At 33.9% G+C, this 22,399-nt stretch overlaps 1 protein-coding gene across 8 annotated transcripts in view; it reads right to left on the bottom strand.

Moving 5' to 3' along the window:
• Positions 1-22,399, bottom strand: part of SLTM (SAFB like transcription modulator) — a 43,514-nt gene that overhangs the window by 9,891 nt on the left and 11,224 nt on the right. Inside the window, exons 3-14 of one of the 8 annotated variants that reach the window (XM_060417857.1) lie at positions 21,450-21,535; positions 18,650-18,847; positions 17,637-17,684; positions 9,810-9,837; positions 8,037-8,505; positions 7,367-7,416; positions 5,118-5,236; positions 3,159-3,308; positions 2,659-2,762; positions 2,394-2,560; positions 1,849-1,934; positions 1,472-1,635 (exon numbers count right to left, since the gene is read on the bottom strand). In XM_060417857.1, the coding sequence (XP_060273840.1) occupies positions 1,472-1,635; positions 1,849-1,934; positions 2,394-2,560; positions 2,659-2,762; positions 3,159-3,308; positions 5,118-5,236; positions 7,367-7,416; positions 8,037-8,505; positions 9,810-9,837; positions 17,637-17,684; positions 18,650-18,847; positions 21,450-21,535 (1,669 nt within the window). The remainder of the gene's footprint in view (positions 1-1,471; positions 1,636-1,848; positions 1,935-2,393; positions 2,561-2,658; positions 2,763-3,158; positions 3,309-5,117; positions 5,237-7,366; positions 7,417-8,036; positions 8,506-9,809; positions 9,838-17,636; positions 17,685-18,649; positions 18,848-21,449; positions 21,536-22,399) is intronic. The other 7 variants (XM_060417859.1, XM_060417858.1, XM_060417860.1 and 4 more) reach the window with 7 other exon arrangements.

Genomic DNA, 22,399 nt, shown 5'->3' with positions numbered 1-22,399 from the left:
AGCGTCATGCCTAAACATTCATATCTGGAATATATGCTTCATTATAAATTACTTTATGTTTTCTTCATATTAGAGTCAAGGCTTTATATTGTTCTTTTTTGTATATTTGAATAATAAGTATGTTACATATCAATTTCATTTCAGATTAGTAAAGAAGGTGCTACAATTTTTTTTGTTTTATTACTGTGAAACGGGTGCTGGTCTGATAGGTTTGAGAAGTGCTGCCTAATAACCTCCCACTTTCACTCTTCTCTCAGCTGTGGTCATCTGAACAGGAAGCCAAGCATACTGAGACTTCATCAAAACAAAAAAAGTTCTGAGTGTGCAAGAATTGGAGAAGACAATGGCAACCCACTCCAGTACTCTTGCCTGGGAAATCCCATGGATGGAGGAGCCTGCTAGGCTGCAGTCCATGGGGTCACGAAGAGTCAGACATGACTGAGTGACTTCACTTTCATTTTTCACTTTCATGCACTGGAGAAGGAAATGGCAACCCACTCCAGTGTTCTTGCCTGGAGAATCCTAGGGAAGGGAGCCTGGTGGGCTGCCGTCTATGGGGTCGCACAGAGTCAGACACAACTGACGTAACTTAGCAGCAGCAGCAGCAGCATGCAAGAATTATTTCCTTTTAGTAAACTGTGTGGCAATCATAGTATTATTTAAGTTGCTAAAAGTATCTCTGGTAGTTCCTAGCACCCTTCTGAATGAACAGATGAAACTCCCTAAGTGACCATTCAACAGTACAGGTTAATATTTGGAAATTTATATTTTGAAACACTTTCACAAGAAAATTTTAAGTGGCATCCAAAAATCGACAGCAAACTGGCAACTCATGATGAACTTGAGATACGGCCACTAAAAGTAGAAATGTTTTGTTCTCATTTTGTTTTAAAGAGGATGCCTGCTCTAGGACAGAGTTTGAACACAATAAGGTTCACAGGTTAAATCTTCCTTTACTTGGGCTCCAATTCAAAGTACAATAAATTTTCCCTAAAATGTCAATGTATTATTTGGCCACTACAGCTTACATTAAGACTATCTTATATCAAAATCAAAATTTGCCTTCAAAGTCATGTTTTTTTATGGCGGCAGCTTTGAAGTAGAGGAAAGAGCATTGGACTTGGAGTCAGAAGACTTGGGTCTGAGTCCCGACTCTGCCACTCATTAGCCATGTGGCATTGGAAGAGCCATTTAGCCTCTCTGGGCCTCCATTTTTTTCATTTATATAATGGATATAACTAACCTTATAGAACTGTTGAGATAGAGATAATAGATGCCAACGTATTTTTTAAATTGTAAAATATTATGCAAACTAAAGAAATCATTAGGTTTTACTTCTTAGAAGTGACAAATATCTTTCTATAGAAATACAATTTCCAGAACTCTGGTTTATAACTAATGTTAAAGATACACCTATAGTTAAAAACATACCTATATAGTTAAAAACAGGTATAAAACAGACTCTCCCTACCTTCGAAGTTCCATTGCTCGCCGCAATCTTTCAAAACGAACTAAATGTTCTCTCAACCTTTGTTCCTTCATCTTTTCAAAAGGCAAGATGTCTTTCCTCCTGTAGTCTTTGTCCCTTTTTTTATCTAAGCTAGCCCTCTCCTTTTCCATGCTTCTTCCATGAATCTACAGGGAAATAAAAAATTGTTAACAGGACTAGAAGTTAAAATAATTCTCTTTTCAAGTTAAGCTGGTAATTTAAAAAGCTTAAATGAATAATGACATTCCCCTTTTCTTAGGTTTTCTATCATGGACACATGCAAAATGGTTAGAGATAACTGAATTATCTTCTTTTGGAAACAGGCAGAATAGTATACAACATCCCTATCAGGGACTTACTTTCTCATATCTTCCTCTTCTTGATGGCCTACAATGATCGCCTTTAGTTTGGTCTAGTATTACCATATGTCCTGGACTCTTTGAACCTAAGAGAAAAAAAATTAGATAAGCAAATGTCTAAAACTATTCCCATCAAAAAGAAAATATAATGTAAGTATGCTGAATTCTTACGACAACCAAATATTTACAAACCAATACATGGTATAAAAAACTTATTCTATGAGAATTAAATGAGTTATTAAAACTTGATCCCCTAATGTAAATGCTTTCAAAGATACCAAAAGATCAATTCTTCTATTATTCAATAATTCTTCTGTTATTCAATGACCATTTTCAGTCAGCCCAGATTTAACAGTAAATGGGCTTAGGTGGAAGAAGATAGCTGTTTCCCCAGTCCTATTAGATCTCATTTTTGACCACAGTGACATCTAACAACAAAGTTTAAATATTTATTTAGATTGTATTCTCAAGTTTCCCCGTTCACTGTAAAAATTAAGCTGTAGGATGCATTAGAAATGGACTGAGAAGAAAGACACATAGCATACTTATTCGTTTCTTTTCTTCACTTTTTTTAATCGATTCTGAAGTCTGGCCACTTGATCCATTATCATTCTTCTCATCTTTACCTTCTATTTTCTTAGTATCCTTGCCTTCTTTTTTTTCAGTTTTCTCAGACAACCTTTTCTCTTCTTTTTTGACCGAGGCTTGTGTCCTGACCATACCACCCCACACAAGAAAACAACAAAATGAGAACTACTTCATCAATGTACCAAAAAAGTCTATAGGCTAATTGACAAAATAAATCCTTACTTGCTACTTCTGTCACTCATATTTTTTTTGTCTCCAGAACTTCTTGAACTACTCTTTTCATCAATTTCTTTCTTTAGTTCTTTCTTAGAAGGATCACCTTTAACCTGAAAAGTTTAAACAGGAAGAAAAAAATATTAATTTTATTTTTTTTTTCTGGAGTGCATGGGCTCTCTAGTTGAGATTCGTAGGCTCAGTAGTTACAGCTTAGCTGCCCTGAGGCATGTGGAATCCTAGTTCCCAACCAGGGGTCGAACCCACATCCCATGCACTGGAAGGCGGAGTCTCAACCAAAGGACCACCAGGGAAGTCCCAAATAGGTAAGTTTTAAAGTTACATTTTTATGTTTGTAACAAGTATGTGGATGGTAAAAAAAAAAATGGAAAACAGAAGTAAAATAATTAAAATGAATATATAAAAATAAAAGTCATTCCCAATTCTATTCCTTACTAGTGTAATATTGTTAAATTGAGAATTACTATCCTTCAGTTAAGCAAGCTTACTTTTTCAACAGAAATTAGCTGTCCATGCAGCTCAGTGCGATGAAGATGTGCAATACATCTGGACACCTCTGTGCTTGAAGACATAGTTACAATGCCATAGCACTTGGCCCCAGGACTTCGAGCATTTGTGACTACCTTTGCACTCAGAACCTATAAAAATGAGATTATCCTTTAGTTTTACAGTTTCACGTACATTTCTAAGATAAAACTTCAGAATGCAGACTATTCAAATTAAAGGATATGTTCAGGATGTATAAATTCAGGATAAAGGATAAATTGAGGACAATATATATTATTGTTTCATATTCTGGCACTCACCCACTACCTTGCCTATAATATTCAGGGGAACAATTTAAAATGTTAAAAATCAATATAACCTACTTTTTTACTTTTCTTTTTTTTTAAATACATTGCCAAAACACAGTCAGTCACATCAGGAAGTAATGGCACAATTAACAAAAGCAAAGAAACAATATTTTCAATTAGATTTGGACCAAATTGATAGGGCCTTCCTATCAAAGGCCCATCCCTAGTCTCTTAAAGATATTAAAACGAAAAGGGTCTGGGTAAGTGTTAACACTCTTCTATAATGAGTCTCTCAAAAATAGTCTAATAGTCTCCCAAACATGAAAAAGCAGCCTTAAAAATATACTCCACAGAACACACTCTAAAAAGACATATTTTCCATTTATGTACTTTTAAAATGTATACTAATATAAAAGTGACAAATACTTCAGCTCAATAAAATGAATAGCCAAGAGAGACAAGGCAGGGATGGTTGAGTGAGAAGAAAAGTGGGAAAGAACAATCTAGTGCTGAACAAATAGGAACACAGACACAATGTCAGGAAGAGGAACAGAGGGAATCTGGTGTGAGTAGCTGGAAACTTATCAGCTTGTATCTCAACTCTGGGAAAGCATGACTTGCCCCAACAGCAATTTCATGTTATAAGTACAAGGTTTCCTTATATAGTTTTAGCCCTAATTAAATTGCTGGAAACAGAATCAAAAATATACCACAAACTGATCATGGGACCACAATTCTCAGTGTTTTGTATCTGACATCTACAAGAACCTCCTTACTCTGTAGGCAATTCTCTAATTAGAGGGAAAAAAAACAATTTCTAAAATCAATAGGACAGATTTTTATAACATTCATTAATGGCTATTTACTGATATTGGTGGTCATTAATTAAATGAATATTTGAAAGCCTATCATGTGCATACAAAGTATAGTAGTTAAGACCCCTGTTATCAAAGAGTGTACAGCAGAGGAGCTTACATATATGATGCATACTGAAAACTACAATGTAAAGAGAAAATAGTGAGTGCCCTAAGGGATGCAGATCAACTACAATTTCATTCAACAGCTATTAATTGAATATTCAATTAATTTAATTATCAACATTTTCTTTTTCATTAGGTCTCCCCTTATATGCCAGAAAAACTTCTGATCAACCAATCATAGTAAAGCCTCCTTTTTTGCTCTCTAAACCCTGCACTCTTCCTTCACAGCACATATCAAAACTTCTGATTAAGTCCATTTTACCAGTTTTACATTCTCTGCACCACTGTACTAGAGTTTGTATAATAAAAGGGACCACATTAGTTTGGGGGTTCCACCCCATATTCTATATCCCAGTGCTTCTATTTTCCAGATGACCAGATCAGCCTCAGCAATTTTAGGTCCAAGATAAATCATGATGAATGTGATGAAACAAACTCAGTCCTTCCTTGGCTTAAATGGGCTCAAAAAAATGAACTTTTAATACAAAGATTCCCAGGGCTCAGAGTGAGATTATATGATATAGTAAAACTCATGACTACCACAGAACTAAATAATTATGCCTATAACAGTCCTGAGAGAGACAAGAAATTAGATTTTATATGTATTGTTTTGAATACCACCTCTGTTTAAAATGGACATAGAAATATGGATAAAAAGATAAAAAGAATGTACCTTTCCATATTTGCCAAAGAGGTTCTTCAAATCAGCAGCTTTGGTATTAGAGGAAAGTCCACTAACCCAGATATTTTTAGTTGAGCTTCCACTGCTACCACTAGCACTAATTGTACTTCCTAGAATAGATTTAATATCAGAAGTTTAAGTTTCTCAATTGGAAATTTTTTAAACAAAATTATTAAGGCTATAAACTTCCAAAATTATAAAACCCTCTAATTTTGACAGCATGACTTCACTACATCAAAATCCTACACATCTACTATAACTAAAATTGAACACAATAACATAACACAAACATGTCTGAATTTGTACATTTTCTACTGCAAGAGTTTTAAGACAAAGTGGGTAAAAAAATCAATTATATGTCTTGGACTTTTGTTGTTTAAATTCGTTCATTTATATTCAACCACCGCACTATATTCAAGAAACCAGGAAGCAGTGGTATAGGAATGTACAGACTGCTTAATTACCTACACCTGTCGTGAGCTTTAGCTCCTGAGACATTGAGAGCACAAACAGAAAAGTCAAACAAAGGGATAAACTGTTTTCAAAAATTTAAATGTTTAGTAACAAAGACTAGCCACAGTTCATCTTCATTTTGTATTAGAGAAAGGGTAAGAGAAAGTGGAAATTACATGCAACTAGAAAACTCTGGATTTTAAAAAAAAAGTCTTCTAAAGCAAATCAGTTACAAAGATCAGAGACCCCAAAATTCTTTAGAAAAGGTAAATGGTTATATGAACTATTTCTGCACTATTTCCATACACAAATTATTGTTTCATACAGATAAATGCCATTTCTTAAAACACATTCCTGGTCAGTCACCCTTCAGTATTTTACTTCCAATGTGCTACTATAAAAAAGGAATTTTCATTTCATTATTTGGAAAACAATTCTTACCCACTTTAAGAGAAACAGTATCTAAGCAATAAAAGTAACAATTTTTATAACTTCACGGTATCAAATATAGAAAGAGTAAAATGTTTAATGCTTTAAAAACTACAAGCCACAAGTTTTAAAGAACTTCTATCAGTGTACTTATGAGAAGACAACACACACCTAACTCAAATATTTTAACTATTAATGACTGCTGCATTTCTGTTCTTAACAAACATAATTATCAAAGGAAATGTTTTATCTTATGAATGTTAACCAGAAGTTCGTGTATCTTTTATATTTTACCAGGAACACCTGGGCCCACATACTCCTCTTAACTTGAGAAAAAAAATTTTAATGATAGGAAGTTAATATTTAATTAAGACTACACTAAGCTTCTAAATTTAAAGGATAATATTTAATAAATTTATTATATCTTATCCATTAACCAAAACTGTAAGGGATGTAGGTAATGCAATTAACTGTCAATTACTAAGTCAATCACTAAAATTTCTAATTATTAAAATATGCCAACAAAATATACTAAAAAAAGATAAGGGACACATAACATTCCTTTTTTTAGGCACTCAAGAGGCATTTTCGATTCTGTAGTACCCAAATGGTATTACTCTTCCCTTAGAATGCTTTTTTAAAACACAAGAAATATTTTTCATGTATACAGCATATATAAGAAGAAACTAAAGCACATGACCAGGAGATAAGCAGAGACTTCCCAGTAACAAAAGACTAATCAAATAATGCACCTTTAAACTTACAAAATTTAAAAATAAAACTACTTTTCTACCTAAAACTCTCATCAATGCAAAGTAAGTCAATTAGGAAGTAAATTCTGAAGAATTAAAATCCTATAAACTGGCTATATTAACAGTTGTGTGCCCTGATTTAAAGAATCAAAAAAGTAAAACCAAATGTCAAGGCTAACTTGCTTTCAGCTCCACAAATACTATTTATATCACATCTCCTACTAGCCAGAACAAGAAAAAGATTGTGGTATTGTGTGGGGGTTACAAGTGATAATTAAAGGTGAAATACTTCAGAAATTTTAAGAAATGAAATGTCTATTCTATGAATATTCAATACAGATACTTAAAACACAATGTAAAAAATATATAGCAAATATATTTGACTCAAATTCATACCAGTTTATAAATTAAATAATTAAGAAAGTAATGCTTCAATCACACTTCAGAATTTGCTGTAATCTAACTCCACTGTTCACACAAAAGCCACCAAAAAATTTACTATGTCAGTTTTTAAGGACTAATTGTCAAAAGAAACCCTAGACAATTACTACTTTTTAAAGACAACATTCAAAGTATCACTGAAATAAGCAGGAAAAAATATATTACCTTTGTCATCTTTGGATGATGTCTTGCTGTCTTTAGATTCCTTTGAAGAGCTACAGAAGCAAATCACCAGAAGAAAATTGAAAACAAAAAAGCAAAAACAAAAAGAACAAAAAGAACAAAAATCGAACAGCTTGATATTGACTATATTTCAAACCAGTGCTATCCATACAAATTAACAATTCCAAAAGCCTAGATTAGGTTATTTGAACAAATGATTCCCTTAGCATTCTTGCACTGATTTTCCCCAAGATTCCTGAAGATCTAGATTTTCTGACAATTCTATTCAGTGGATATATGGCCATCTTCTCCAGATTTCAGGACTGGGACTTGACTTCATTTGTGTTCTTAGGACTGATAGTTGTTCATTAACCATCATCACAAGGATTTTTAAAAATGAAACACAAAAAAATTGTCAATTTGAAAAAAAAAAAAAAACAACAAAAAACCAAATATATGCTGACAATTCGACAATGCAATCAGTAGGACACACTGCATATTACGAAGATCTTGAAAATTTTTTTTAAAGTAACTTATGACGGTCAAAAATATTATAGGCAGGATCATAAGTACTAATTACTGTACATGGTCTTGAAGCCACCCCCTTAATGTAGAGTGATCTTATTGAATGCTGGAATTCAGTATCGTAAAGAACTGACATAGAAAAACAAACCTCTTTGCTTGACCAGAGGCCCCAGTAGACGAGGGCCCTTTCTTCAAAGTATCCTTTTCTTTGTCTCCAGATTCTGCTTTCTTAGAACCTTCTCTGGCTTCCTTCTCGACAGGATCACCCTTCACGCAGTCTTCCTTCTTACCATCTTTATGGTTCGCATTCATCTCATAATCCTTGCTTTCCTTCTCCGGGCTCTGTGCAATGACGTCCTGCCCATCTTTTGGCTTACTTGCTTCAGAATCTGTAATTTTCACATTTTTACCTGTTTCTAGGAGGTCATCACCATCAAAATCCAGAGTGATGGCATCTTCAGCCTGGATTGTAACCGAGATGTTGTCATCCTCAGCTTCTTTCACAGTCGCATTAGCTTCCATCTCTTCATGAGCTGTGTGATCAGCCTCAGCTAGGTTCCCTTCTGAAGGAAGAGGTTTAGATACTTCTTGTGTACCATCACCAGAACCTGCTATATCTAAGAGGATTTAACAGGAATAAATATGGCAAAACAAGAAGTTTAAACAATTTTCATATTCATAAGCTAGAATAGGACCTAGAAAATATAAACCCAGTTATTAGCACTGATGGAAGGTTAGGAAGAAAAACACAAGGGTATTAACTAACATAAACAATCCTTTACCCAGGATCACTTATTCTTCATGGAAAAAATGATCTCTAAATACAAATACCAAACAACAAAAGTGAGGAGAGAGTTCCATCCTGAGGATACCAGCTCTTCATTTCTGGTTATAAGTTAATGGCATATGGAAGGTGTTTTTCCTCCATGAGAGAGTGACAAATGAGCAGAGTTGTTATTCAATGTTCAAATTATCTTGGGATTTAACCCTTGTGACCTTCAGAACTCCCATGGTGACGTGGTCACAGTCTGAGGATACCAATCAGTCTTCAAAGTATTCAGGGCCTCATCTTTTTCACTCTTCTTATTCTTGTGTAGTCCGAAAACTGCTACAAGAGGCTCCAAAGATGGCCTGCTCCATAATGTTTAAGAAAGTGGTCATTTCCAGGCTTCATCCTGTCCAGTCAGTCCTGCAATTACCATTTTCAAAGACGTCTTGCATTCACCCAAAAGCGAAAGGCCTCGAGCATCTGATATTTTCAGTCGGTAGCTTTGCTTCATTCATTGCTTCTAGGTTTTTTTTCTGCCTGTTCCATGTCCTTTCTAGTCCAAAGTAGGAGGATCCTTGGACGTCCTTCCAAGAGCTCTTCTATAACCTCAGACCAACCACATATATTGCTACTAATGTCCCTGTAATTGTATTGGATAAGATAGGTCTCCAGAACTACTGAAACTATCAGAAGACTGTACAAAATTTCTCCAAGCAGCAAACAAAAAGTCAAGTCTCCTGGTCACCCAACAATTTTAGAACTAGTTATAAAATTAATTATCCATTCCATACTAGGATTACCAGTAAGCACGTATGAGTTACTGCAGTGCCAGTCTTAAGGATAATATCAACTTACCGTATGCTAGAAATTGGTTTTAAAAATAAAACTTAAATTAGGTTAAACAAAAATGGCATTGTCCACCACAGTAACTGATATGTACCATTAAGTTAGAACATGTCTTCAAAGTGTTAAAAAGAAAATTAAACCAATTAAAAAATAAAATCAAGGTGCTAACTTAACTCACTAAATAGATAAATTTGAAAATAAACTCATTTCAAAAATAAGATTTTGAATAAGGAATGCTTTATTATCAGAGTTTACTGTTTTTCTAAATGTCACCAATTTTTAAACTCTACTTAGCATCAAACATACCTTTCTCATTTTCTTCTTCCTCAGCATCCTGAAAGTCAAAGAATAATCAAATGTAAAATGAATTCATTTAAAACTGGATTTCAGTAACAGTACAAGATCTATCAAGTTAAATTGTAGAGTAATATTAATTAGAGACACCTATTACTAACAAACACAAGATAATCCAATCAGAACCAAAACACAAAGAAATGTAGCGTATGTCTAATGTACATGACTTAGACAAGAAAACAGGCAAATGTATCAACAGTTATATCAACAATAAACTGGAATATTTAGTTTCACTACTCAAAACTGGTTTCAACTATCCAAATCTTACTCATATCAAAAAGTTGCTAGGAATTCCCTGCCAGGCCGGGGTTCAATCTCTGGTCTAGGAACCAAGATTCCACAAGCCATGGGGCATGGCCAAAAAAAAAAAAAGAGAGAGAGAGATGCAAAAAGCCACCAATAAAAAGCCTGCCCTGATTATTCCGCATGACTCCGTTCGAAAGCACTTTTAGGACATACTATTCAAAATGTACCAGAAAATATAACACGAAGACATACTTTTTCAAGGGATGAAATGCATATTAATAAACAAAGAACATTCCCAATTTAGGCATCTCAGAAGTAAGAAGAATGACAAGAGTAGTTTCAAATTCTTCATTCCTTTCTCTGTTAAAAATGAATTCATATACTGTTTCATATACACACTGGTGGTCAGCCACTTTAAAAACGGTATTTGTGCTACAGGTAATCAAAACAAGTTAATAATTTTATTAAATTACTGATTTTAATTTTTAAATATGTGCTATTTTAATTTTTATATATGTGACATCATGTAATCTAAAATTAAGCACGTAATGGCTTGAAACCAGGAATATCACAAGGAAGAAAATATTTACACCAAGCAAAAGTCTGCAAAAATAACTGAAATTATAACAAGACAGAAACATTTCCCAAAATTAAAGATCATAACAAATATGCATAGAATTAAGGTATGTTTTAACTTACAACTTTTAAAATAAAAGCTGAGTATAAGTAGATCATATTTAGTCAAGGTGGTGTGAAGCTACCAAATGCAAAGCCTTACAGTAGTGATTCTCAAACTTTGATTTTGTATCAGAATCTCCTGGAGTGACTGTTAAAACAGACTGCTGAGCACCAACCCCACAGTTTCCGATTCAAGACTGGAGTAGAGCCTGGAAATTTGCATCTCTGCAAGTTTTGGTGATGCTGATGCTTTTGGTCCAGAGACTACAAATTAAGAACTATGCCTGAGAGTGACAGCCTAGCAGTGAAATTAGACTTAAGGCAAAATTTAACTGTAAACAAATTTTAAATGCCATATGTATCTCCTAACACAATTTTAGGTTCATGTAAGTCCAGATTTCTTAAAAATAACACATATTTTTTCATACGCTCAGTTATATTTGGATAACAAACATATTTCTAAGAATCATTTAAAATAATTTTTCAACTGCAAGTTGACATATATGTGCCCCATTTAGGGAAAGACCAATTGTTTTACAAACTAAAGTAATATGAAGGAAACTGAAAACACTGAAACAATTAAGCCATAAGCTTCGTATGTAGACTAGTACAAAAGAAGATTACTAATTGGTAGCAATGTGACTCCTATTATATATGTCCATTATACTGTGCTCTAATAATCTCCTAATTGTTATACTGGAATTTAGTTTTAATCATTATATTTCTATTGTGCAACATTTGGAAAGGAAAGAAAAATGATTTGACAGGGTAGACTGGCAGGCAGTGGCAGCAAAGAAAGGATGAGTTATGCTGGAATTACTGAGAAGATCTTTTTCTCCCAAATTCTCTTTTAGTTTAGTAATTTATCTTAAAGGGATAAATAAACTGGAATATCTTCACTTTTACTTAAAAGAAGAATAAAAGAACTTAAAGAATGTAACTTGCTTCTTCATCTACTTGTAATTAAACAGCACACCACTTCTAAGTTATTCTTTTAGAGATTCAGTATCAATAAGATTCAAGGAAAAAAAGAAATAGTCAAAGTATTTGCTATTTTAAAAAACAAAATGTTTTTAAATACTGTGATGTAAAAAACAAAATCTTTCTGCTGTACTTTCTGACAAGTAGAAATGTTATTTCTAGCTGCTAAAACCATCAGTAAGGTTTGCCTTACTTTTGCTGGTTTTTAGATATCTATCCTAATCACTCAACAGGTCTTCTGAAGGGTTTCGTAACTTTAGTTTCTAAACGAATGGTAACACTAGCCTTATTACATACATTTAAATGCCCCAAGGAAAAGAATCTGAGCCAATTTCTAGAAAACAAACTGATTACAATGGGGATGGAGCGCAAAAACAACTAGGGTTAGTAGAAAAGATGAGCCACACATCAGTGCATGTTTGCATTATATTTCTATGTGTAATAAACATAGAACTACTAAGGTTAAATCACTTCTTGCAATAAAAAAACAAACCAAGAATACTGGGAAAATTCCCTGAATATGCACAGACATGATATGTGCCTTATTTCAAAATAATCTTCCTCCACTGAAAACATGTTTTTTCAGAATGAGGAATATGGTAAATAAGTAACCACCATGAAAAAGCATCCTTTTAATTACTTTTTTAGTTTATCTTGAAAAAATATAATATTTCACATATGAAAATGAAGCAAACGCTTTATAATGTTCATGTTGTTTATCTTTGTAATGGGATTTACAACCCTTAAGTGCCAAAAATCATACAGGGGCGTATAGCTCAGAGGTAGAGCATTTGAATGCAAAAATCATACAGAAAGCTTCTCTATTTTTATTTCATTCTAGGAACAGCAATGACTAATGATAAAGACAAACCTAGGACTTACTTTCAGTTAACAGAGTGTTAATTTTCTACCCATTCTAGTACCTTTCCCAAAGGTTAATCCTGCAATACATGTACAAGTGCTAAGTAAGAAGACGTCTTCTGGAAGGCCTCCTCTCCCTTGACTTGTACATAAACACTGTATTCAGTCTCACTAATTTACAATAAACTGTCAAAATAACCCTAAACCACCAATTGCCTACTACCTTCCTGGAAATATGCTGAAGACCATAGGAAATAAGAAGTACTGGCACATAATAAGTACTTAATAAATATTTGTTGAATGAGTTTACTGAATAAATGTACTGTAAGACACTGCTGTTTTTAAGTGGAGGGACTTAACTAACTGCTCATTTTATGTAGGCAGAGGGTTTAACTGCAGCACTGTGTAAGTACAATGGAATTCAGAAAACATTTACTAATGTGGAGTTACTTGTGAAAAGAATACAGACTAGGCACCAAGATATGTAGGTATTTATTCTATCTTTACCACTGAAACAGTTTTACTCTGTGATATTGTGATCTTCCTGGGTCAAAAAGATCCCCTGGAGAAAGAAACGGCAACCCACTCCAGTATTCTCATCTGGGAAATCCCATGGACAGAGGAGCGTGGTGAGCTATAGATCATGCAGTCGCAGAGAGTCAGACTGAGCAACTAGACAACAACACTGTCATCTACCTAGGTGAACTTTACCTATAAATTAGAGATAACATATGACCTAAATAGGATATACAGGATTATTTAACACAGTGGGTGTAAAAAGTTCTCTGTAAACAGTAAAACACTATGTAAGATAAATCTGGCTTTGAGAGTTATACAGACTTCATATGGCAAAAAAGGGAAGGTACTTCAAGTTGATGAAACATTGGGGCAAAGGCAAATAGAAAAAATAATCCATGATGCACTCATAGAAGATTGACAAGACTGAAACTAGAGGAAATTTTTAAGAATTAAAGCATTACCAAATATAAACATTCTAGAGAAAATTTTCCAAACAATTCTAAATAACTGGTATCTCCACGCTAGTAAAACAATACTACAAGTAATCACTAATTACACATGTACTATGTGAAGGATATAAGATTGCTCTTCACATCAACCTAGCAGGTAAGATTTACAATGTTCATTTTACAGACACAGAAATGGACTAAGAGAACACACTTTGAAGTCACAATATTTTAAGTAACTAACAGAAGTAAAATGTGAACCAAATTCTACCTGTTTAAAAGCTAAAGTTCTAAGCTTCAAGTCAAAGCCTGAAGACTGGCTTTAAATGAATAGAATACCTATATAAATGCACTTGCCTATTTACTTAATTTTTAAAGACAAGGAATAAAACAATTAATCCTGAATTTTAAAAAATTCACCAATAAGGGGATGGGTAAAGGGGACTTTTTTGAATGTATCCTTTCTTAGATTTGACTTTGGAATCATGTAAATATTTTTAAAAATTATAAAACTTAAATATCTAACTATTTTGGAATAGTTATAGATTCACAAGAAGTTACAGATTAAAATTAAAAAAAAACTATAGTGAACCTAAATATGTATTAGTTGATGATCATACAGAAAACTAATCTAAAACACACTGATTTGTTCATTCCTAGAGGGTATATCCTTTTAAGAGAGATAACTTGAGTGGAAAAAACCTTACTTTCAGAAATCACACTGGTGATGGTGTTGTATTATCATCCTAGGACTACTGTACATATACTGTGAGATAAAGGAAATAATTAACTTAGAAGTATCCCTTATGAACTCAAAATCTATTTTATCTTAAAAGTAAAAAACCAACAAAAACAAATAAAAAACACATTCTTTAGCACTGTACATTGAAAAGGTCTAGAAAATATGAACAACCCAGAGGCAATCAACACTCCACTCCTACCATCAAGATTATTGTCTCAAAATACCATTTACCACTAAAAGGAAGAAGTGGCTAATTACAGGTCCAGAGCAGGAAATAGAAATCTGAACCAGACAGCAAGGAAGTAAAGACTACTTGGATCACGTTGAAAGGATTAAAGAGACAACCTGAAGAGACTCTTACTGGCTACAGACAGGACAGTCTGAGCATTAATAAGGATAGTAACTACAATGGCTTGAAATACACTAAAAATATTTAAATCCATGAGTTCAAAATGAAACAGAGGGGCAAAAAGAAAAAAAAATCAGTCACTATCAGTCTGACAGTGAAAATTGGTAAATAAAGGAAAAATAATCAAACATACATCCTGGCTTTTCTTTGTAAATGATACCACAAGGTAACCAAATAATAGATGAGAAGTTTTTTTCCCAAGGAACATTCCAGCTAATAAATAAAGAAAATAAAAGAATACCACCACTTTGATTAAGTCAGTGCAGTACAGATCATCAATGACTGGTACCATCACCAAAAAGATACAGTCAGACATTATGTGTATCCAAATAGAAGAATACAACACTACCTATGAATTAGTTGTATCTCTTGGGGGGATAGGGATGGGGTGTCGGAATCAGATAGCAAGCCTCAGGATCCTATAAACAACAATTTAAAGGAAATATACTAAACAGAGAAACATGTTGACTAAATTCACAGGAACATAATCAGCAAAATACAGACGTTGGAAGCTCTATGAATGACAGGGGTGTCAAACTATGTAAGATGCTCTTTCTGTAGCTATTTTTATTGAAATAGCCATGTCCATTCATTTACCTAATGCCTGTAGCTGCTTTTACACTCAGTGGCAGAGCTGAATAGTTGTAACAAGTCGCTCAGTCGTGTCTGACTCTTTGCAACCCCATGGACTATAGCCTAACGAGGTTCCTCCATCCATGGGATTTTCCAGGTAAGAATACTGGAGTGGGTTGCCATTTCCTTCTCCAGGAGATCTTCCCGACCAAAGGATTGAACCCAGGTCTCCTGCATTGTAGGCAGATGCTTTACCGTCTGAGCCACCAGGGAAGATCCCAGGCCCACACAGCTAACATATTTTCCACCTAGCCTTTAATGAAAAACTTTGCCACCTCTTGCTCTATAAGATAAACAACTCAATTTCTTTAACAAATAAAGTGGAGGGGGGAGGAGATGAACAGAAAACCTATAGATTGAAAGAGGCCTAAAAGACATTTCAATCAATCACAATATCTCAATCTTATCTGCATCACACAAATAAAGATTCAAATAAAACTTTCTTAAAAAAAAAAAAGATAACTGAGCATTTGAAGATTTTTTAAAAAATCATATATTAGGAATAATAATGTGAAAAATAAAATAGTTCTCTTTCAGAGATATACACTGGATTTTTAAGGCAAAATATGTCTGGAATTTGTTTCAAAATAGTGTAGAAAAAGAAAAGTGAATGGAGGAATAGATGAAACAATACTGCCCTTGAACTGGTAAAGCAGAAGCTGTGTAACTGGAATACTCTGTGCAGTATTCCTTAACATGCACAATAAGACAACACATTCATTAGTCATGCTTAGAAGCATCAAAATCATGATGGAATGGAGATACATTCATATATATTTCTACATATTTCACCATACATCATTAAGGAAGAGGAGAAAAGGTCATTTTACTTATTTGAAGATGTAACCTCCCTGACACAATAAGCAAAACCTGCCCTTTGATAAAAAGTAAATAAAGGTTCTTTCACTCTCATGATGGAATAGGAGAGCAAGGCCAAATCTAGCCCATAAAAATTTGTAAAAATTTAAAAAGGCACTCATTCCTTAAGATACTTCTGTTAGATTTTTATAATACATACATTATCTATTATGAGAATGGGGACACTCAGATGTAACCCTTCACACACTCCAACTTGTGCAACGGAAGGAGAGGCCTTTGATGAAAATTTAAAAACTTTTTGCCAACGAATATGAAGAGTTCAACTCTACCTTTTTGCAAATTAGTAATATCCAGAAAAGGTACTCCTCCAATTTGGGAGTTAATCTTCCTCATCTATTTTTTATCATTCAAAAATGAACATACCTGAGGATAGTATGGGGGGAAGTCTACAGACTTTCAAATGTCCTAACATTTCCTTCCTGAATATTCCAAACTACCAAAAACATTTCCCCCAGAAATGCAATTTCTCCCATTACAATGAACACAGAGAACCAATATACAGCTTCACCAGCATTCCAAATGTAAGAGAGCTGGGGTAAAGAAGGAGTGACCAGAGGCAATCAGCTAAGCAGGCTATGAATATACACCACATTATATACCCTTGCAGTAAATATTACAGTGAGGAAATAGCACACCTGATCACTATTTTTCCTAAATCTAGTAAACAGAGGGAATGGGAACCCCTATCTCTATCTGAAAGTATACTATTTAAAGAGGGTACATGAACAAGGTATTCTTGAGTACACAAATGGGAAAAAGACAAAGGCTAATTTTTAATACAGAAATTGAGCTATAAATGTCTGTTTATAGCATCTGTACATCATGCTTTAAAATGTACACTATGCATATCACATAGACCAAAACCAAAATCTAATACACAACAGAAATCATTTTCTACACATACACACACATACCCACATGAATACACATATCCCAAGTAAATTACTTACACAGATTTTTATCATTCTTATACTATATTTATCATAGGGGTGTTAAATTAACAAAATTTTAAAGCTTTAATAGAATATTAGTACTTTTAAATGATTTATTTCATACCAAAGTGACCACACACACACACACACACACAAAAATCAAGGAGTGTGAAGGCTTCCCAAAAAACTGATAACTAGACTTATGTTTTAGAAAAAGGATAGACTGTTTTTATTTTTGAGAATGGTAGGAACCTTATTTTAATAACTTCCAATTATCTCCACAGCAAGAGAAATTTCAACCACCAATTTAAAGTATTTTGTATATACCACGTAACTCAGTATTATATTTAAAGCAATTTTATGAATTAAATAATTATCAAGTCAAAATGAGATTCCTTTTCCAAGCCCTTCCACCCAACAATATCATATTCATAGGACTAAATGTAAACTTACTTGGGCTGTTAGAAAGGTATCATCTTCACCTTCTTGAGCTTCAATTTCCTAAGTAAAAGGGTATACAATAGCTTTGCTTTACAAAATATCTGGGTAACACGAGAATGCTTTTATGCTACACCCGATTATCACTTGCCTCATGTTCTGTGCAGTGTCTATGGATACCATGGGTATTAAGCCAATGCTTAATAATTCAGACTATATTTTTATGCCAACATAAAAGCTTAGTCACATTGATAAAAGAATTAGAAACCAAAAAAAGAATTAGAAACAAGTCTTTCATGAGCCCTTCATTTATTAAGCTAGGTAGAACAGTGTTCTAAGCATGAATACTGACCCCCTATTCCACTGATTTTCTTAAGTAGTACTAACATGCTTCAAAGCAGGACAAATGGTCTATTTCATTCAAAGAAAAGATTTAAAAATTATATCTTTAAAGCTTTTAAGTTAAACTTTCATAAGTAATTTCCCCACCCTTGATAATAACCAAATAAATGCAAATTAATGTTTTACATCTACTAAAGTAGGAAAAAAAAAAAAACTTACTATCTGGTAATATTGGCAAGGTCAGTGTTAAATTGGTACACTCTTTCATAGTGGGATAGTAAACAACTTAAAACTTAAATATCCCAAATTAAAAGAGTAAAAAAAAAAAAAAAAAAGAGTAAAAATAAATAAATAAAAGAGTAGCTATTAGACACCCAGAAAATAGTCTAGTAAATTACGATGTAATGTATGAATTTTGAAGTCATTATATATTATGTGAAAATATATAGACTAAATAGCAATTTGTAACATGATAACTACTAGGTAAAAACATATACATATGTGGAAAATAATAAGCAAAAATTGAAAGGTCATCTTAGATTGCAGGATTCTGAGTGATTTATAAGTAACTTTAAAAATATATTTTTTGAAAGTTCTGTGACTTCCACATTGAACCAGAAAAATACTTTTTTATTATTTAGTACTTAGTTTAACTGTATCACGTTTTAAAAAAACTGGCTAAAGACCTGACTTTCGATGTCCTCTTTTTCTATTTCTTCTACTGCTTCTGCCTCTATTAATTCATGAGCTGTCTTGTTCTCTTCTGCAGAAAGCAACTCCTTGGAATGCACGTTTTCTTCTTCATTTTCACCAAATTCTTCAGAGTCCTTCAGTTCGTCATTTCCATCTTGTTCATGTGCCTCTTGATTCTCCAATTCACAGTCCTTTTAATGGTAAGAAAATTTGATACAGTTCGAGGCAAAGTACTGCGGGCTATCCACCAAACCTTTCTGGTAATTTACATCTCTAAATGCTTTCACTTCTAATTTTGACATTACTCCCAAAGTCAAAGTTCAATAATTTTATATTACGTACTAACTGTGCCTTTAAAATCAAAGGGGGGATCTAATACCAAGGTCATTATACTGTGCATCTGAGTTCCCAAATCACTTACACTGAAATAAATATATGCTAATTGGATTGCTCTCAAGTTCCAGTTACATCCTATGAGCTTTCCTATAAGACATGGCTTCAAAGAAATGACTTCTTTTTTCTACACGCCACAGTTTGGCTTACCTTCAAAGACTGTGGACATCTTATACATGATAATATAAACTTTATTTCTAATTTATAATAAGGAATCCCAACTGTTACACCAATGTCTGTTCTTACAAATATGCAAATAACTAATCAGTTTTGAAATCTACCACCATGCCACAAAGCCAATTAAACAGGGGAACATAGATTAGGATTCTCTCTGTGAAGCAAAGAATATTGGTTAGCCTCTTAAAGTTTATGGATATAAGGGTACCTCAGTAGAAATAAAGAAAAGCAACAATCAGCCTAGTTCCCTCTCTCATTAACTGCAGACAAAGGGTTAGAAGCAATGGACATTCTTCCTCCTTTCCTACTCTCATGGTGAGATTTAAAGGAGTTAAACAACAGATTTAAAGGTTTCTGGGTTAAAAGGGGAAAAGTGTAGGGGTATAACTATTAATTATTCATAGACGAACTACAATGAGGGACTAGAAATTTCTGGGAAGGTAGTCACAGAGAAGAAACATGACTGTGTGGAATGTGCAGTGCTTGGGGAGCAGGTCATCGCTGGGAGAGCAGGTCTAACCAGCTTATTATCTGCCTATGAGTGGGGGGACACTGGGAACTGACAGTGGAGGAGGTGGTTGGTTATATGATGCTACAAGAATTGGTACAGAACAAAAAACAAAACAAGGCAAGTCACTGAGGGAATTTCACCTACTTTCAAGTGACAATTTTGACTATTCTCCTCACCTACAGGTTAGAAGTAATTTCTATAGTATTCACATATCTAAGCAATAGGTGATATTTACCCACCATCATCACTGTATAAATTCCAAAATTACCAACTCTGAGAAACAAGGCCAAGTATATCCACTTTCTTTCTATCATATTTACCACAAATGAGGATACCTCCAAAGGGAAAAAGAAATATAAAAGTAACGATACATTTAAATAGAATTTTGTAAAAGTTCTTTTGTTCTTTTAGACATTATGACCAGGTTCATTTAATAATTACACAAAGGCATCCATTGTGGTACATATAAGACAGCAATATTACATCTCCTCGTAACATTTTAAATGACTAAAACATTTTTGTGCACTGAAGAGCTGAAAGGAAGTTAGAAATTTGAAAACTAAAAGGGTTTTTACTAAGTCATAATGTTTTTCCGGCTTATGGATAGTTTTGATTTAATCATACACTCACTAGTGAAGACAACTAGAGAAAATGAAAGCAAAGGAATAAACCTAGTGGAAGATATACCACAAGGATAACAGAATACAAAGACTGAACACCCCTTAAAGGCTCAAAGAAAAGCCGGTTATAGGCACGTAATCACCCATTTTAATGGATCCCTGAGCACACATTTCCTGAATTACCTGACTTCAGGGCTAACTCCTCAACCAAACATCTCTTTCTCTCTGTGCATGCCGTCAAAGTGCAAGATACAAAGAGTGAGGTACATGGTGCCTGTGCAGCCTGTGTGTGGGGGGAGGGTAGAGAGTTAGATGGTAGGAAACGAGTGAGTGAAGGGACATGAGCTGACTTCATGGCGGACCACACAGACATCCGAGATGTTATGGCAGTATGACCTAACTGTACACAGAAAACAGAATACATGTGGTGTAAATGTATGTAATTTAAAACGAACTATGCTCATTAAATAATTTCTGCAAATGCCACACTACTTAAGACCTAATGATCAGTCAATAGATCACACTTCATTAAAATGAGAACAACAATAAAAACTATGATTAAAAGTAACAGTATATTGAACTGCCACAACCTCAATTAAAATTACATACTCTGTTCTCCTAGTTGGACATTCTTAAAATAAAATATATTTTTAAACCAATAAAGACCTGGCTTATTTATCTTTAATGGGCAAAACCCATTTCTTAATCTGATCTTCACTAAGTAGCAATATATCAGCAACTTTCTCCATTTTAAAGACTATATTAATCTGATTTCTGTATATTATTAATATATACAAAAGCTAAATGTGATGGACAGTACCCTTTCCAGGAACTAAGGTATCAATTGTCCTGTACCGGTTCCTCTGGCCCCTATGTCTCCCCAAACAAACATTCTTTGCTTTGTCTCATTTAACTAAAGTTATTTATTATATTTCTCAACTATGAGAATTAGTAAGACTGACAATATTATTTGTCTCTATACCTATTTACCAACATATTTCAGTGTCTATTGTTAAAGCAATATGCATGAATTCCTCATGCAAAATACTAGGCTCAAAACAGACATCTTAACCTGTGTAATTAACACTTTACCTTGACAAAAGCATCATCTTCCACAGAAGCATCTCCACTCAACTCATCTGCTTCCTGTTTTTTACCTGCGAAAGAAGGAAAATGGGCTAACAACCAATATTTTATTACTTTAAGAGCAAAAAACATTCAGACAAGTTTACCCCGAGGTATCACTCTCCACTCCCAAATCATCTGACAAAGCAAATGCCAACTGCTATAAACCACCTGGCCCTAGCTGTCCCAAACCAAAAAAGAGAAGCTTTATGAACAATGTCATGCTGTTGCATTTCATTGAAATAAACTGTGCAAATAATTAATCCTGCATACGAACCCATCACCTTCACTGACTTGACATATGAGATCCATTTTTCTTTACACCAGTCAAATTCTCTATCTTCAATTCTCCCAGAAGTAGCATCAACTTTCAACAGTACTCTACTAACTGTATATATAACCAGACATCTGATAGCTAAATTCAAGACTCAGATCCCCCATAAAGCCTTCCTAAGTTCTTCTTGTCAACAAGCTTTCTCTAAAATAAAATTCTCACACTTGACACCTCGCAATCCATGATCAGCTGATGATATACTGCCTTGTTCTGTCGGGTACCTCTTGCTCACCATTTAAAGAAATACCTTAAGTACAGTGACTGCTTTTATGCTTATTTTGTGTTTCTCCAAAGGCCTAAATATTAAGTAGTGCTTTAACATGATGACTGATTTAACTGATTTAAGGCAAGTAGAAATTACTTCAGACCAAAAACTGTTAACAGCTTCCAGATAGACTACAGGCCTCCCTGACCCAACCCTCAACTTCAAAACTTTGAAAATTGGTGGTTGGAATTCTTTAAATGTTTTACACACACACACATATGTTTTCCACAGACCCAAGGCTAAAAGTGCCTCACACACACACGTTTTCCACAAATCCAAGGCTAAACATGCCACACACACACACACACAAATTTTCCA

Source organism: Ovis aries, chromosome 7 (genome assembly GCF_016772045.2).
Source record: "Ovis aries strain OAR_USU_Benz2616 breed Rambouillet chromosome 7, ARS-UI_Ramb_v3.0, whole genome shotgun sequence".
Lineage (NCBI taxonomy): Eukaryota > Metazoa > Chordata > Mammalia > Artiodactyla > Bovidae > Ovis > Ovis aries.
Note: the sequence above shows the minus strand (reverse complement) of the source record. Positions and strands in the feature narration are given on the sequence as shown.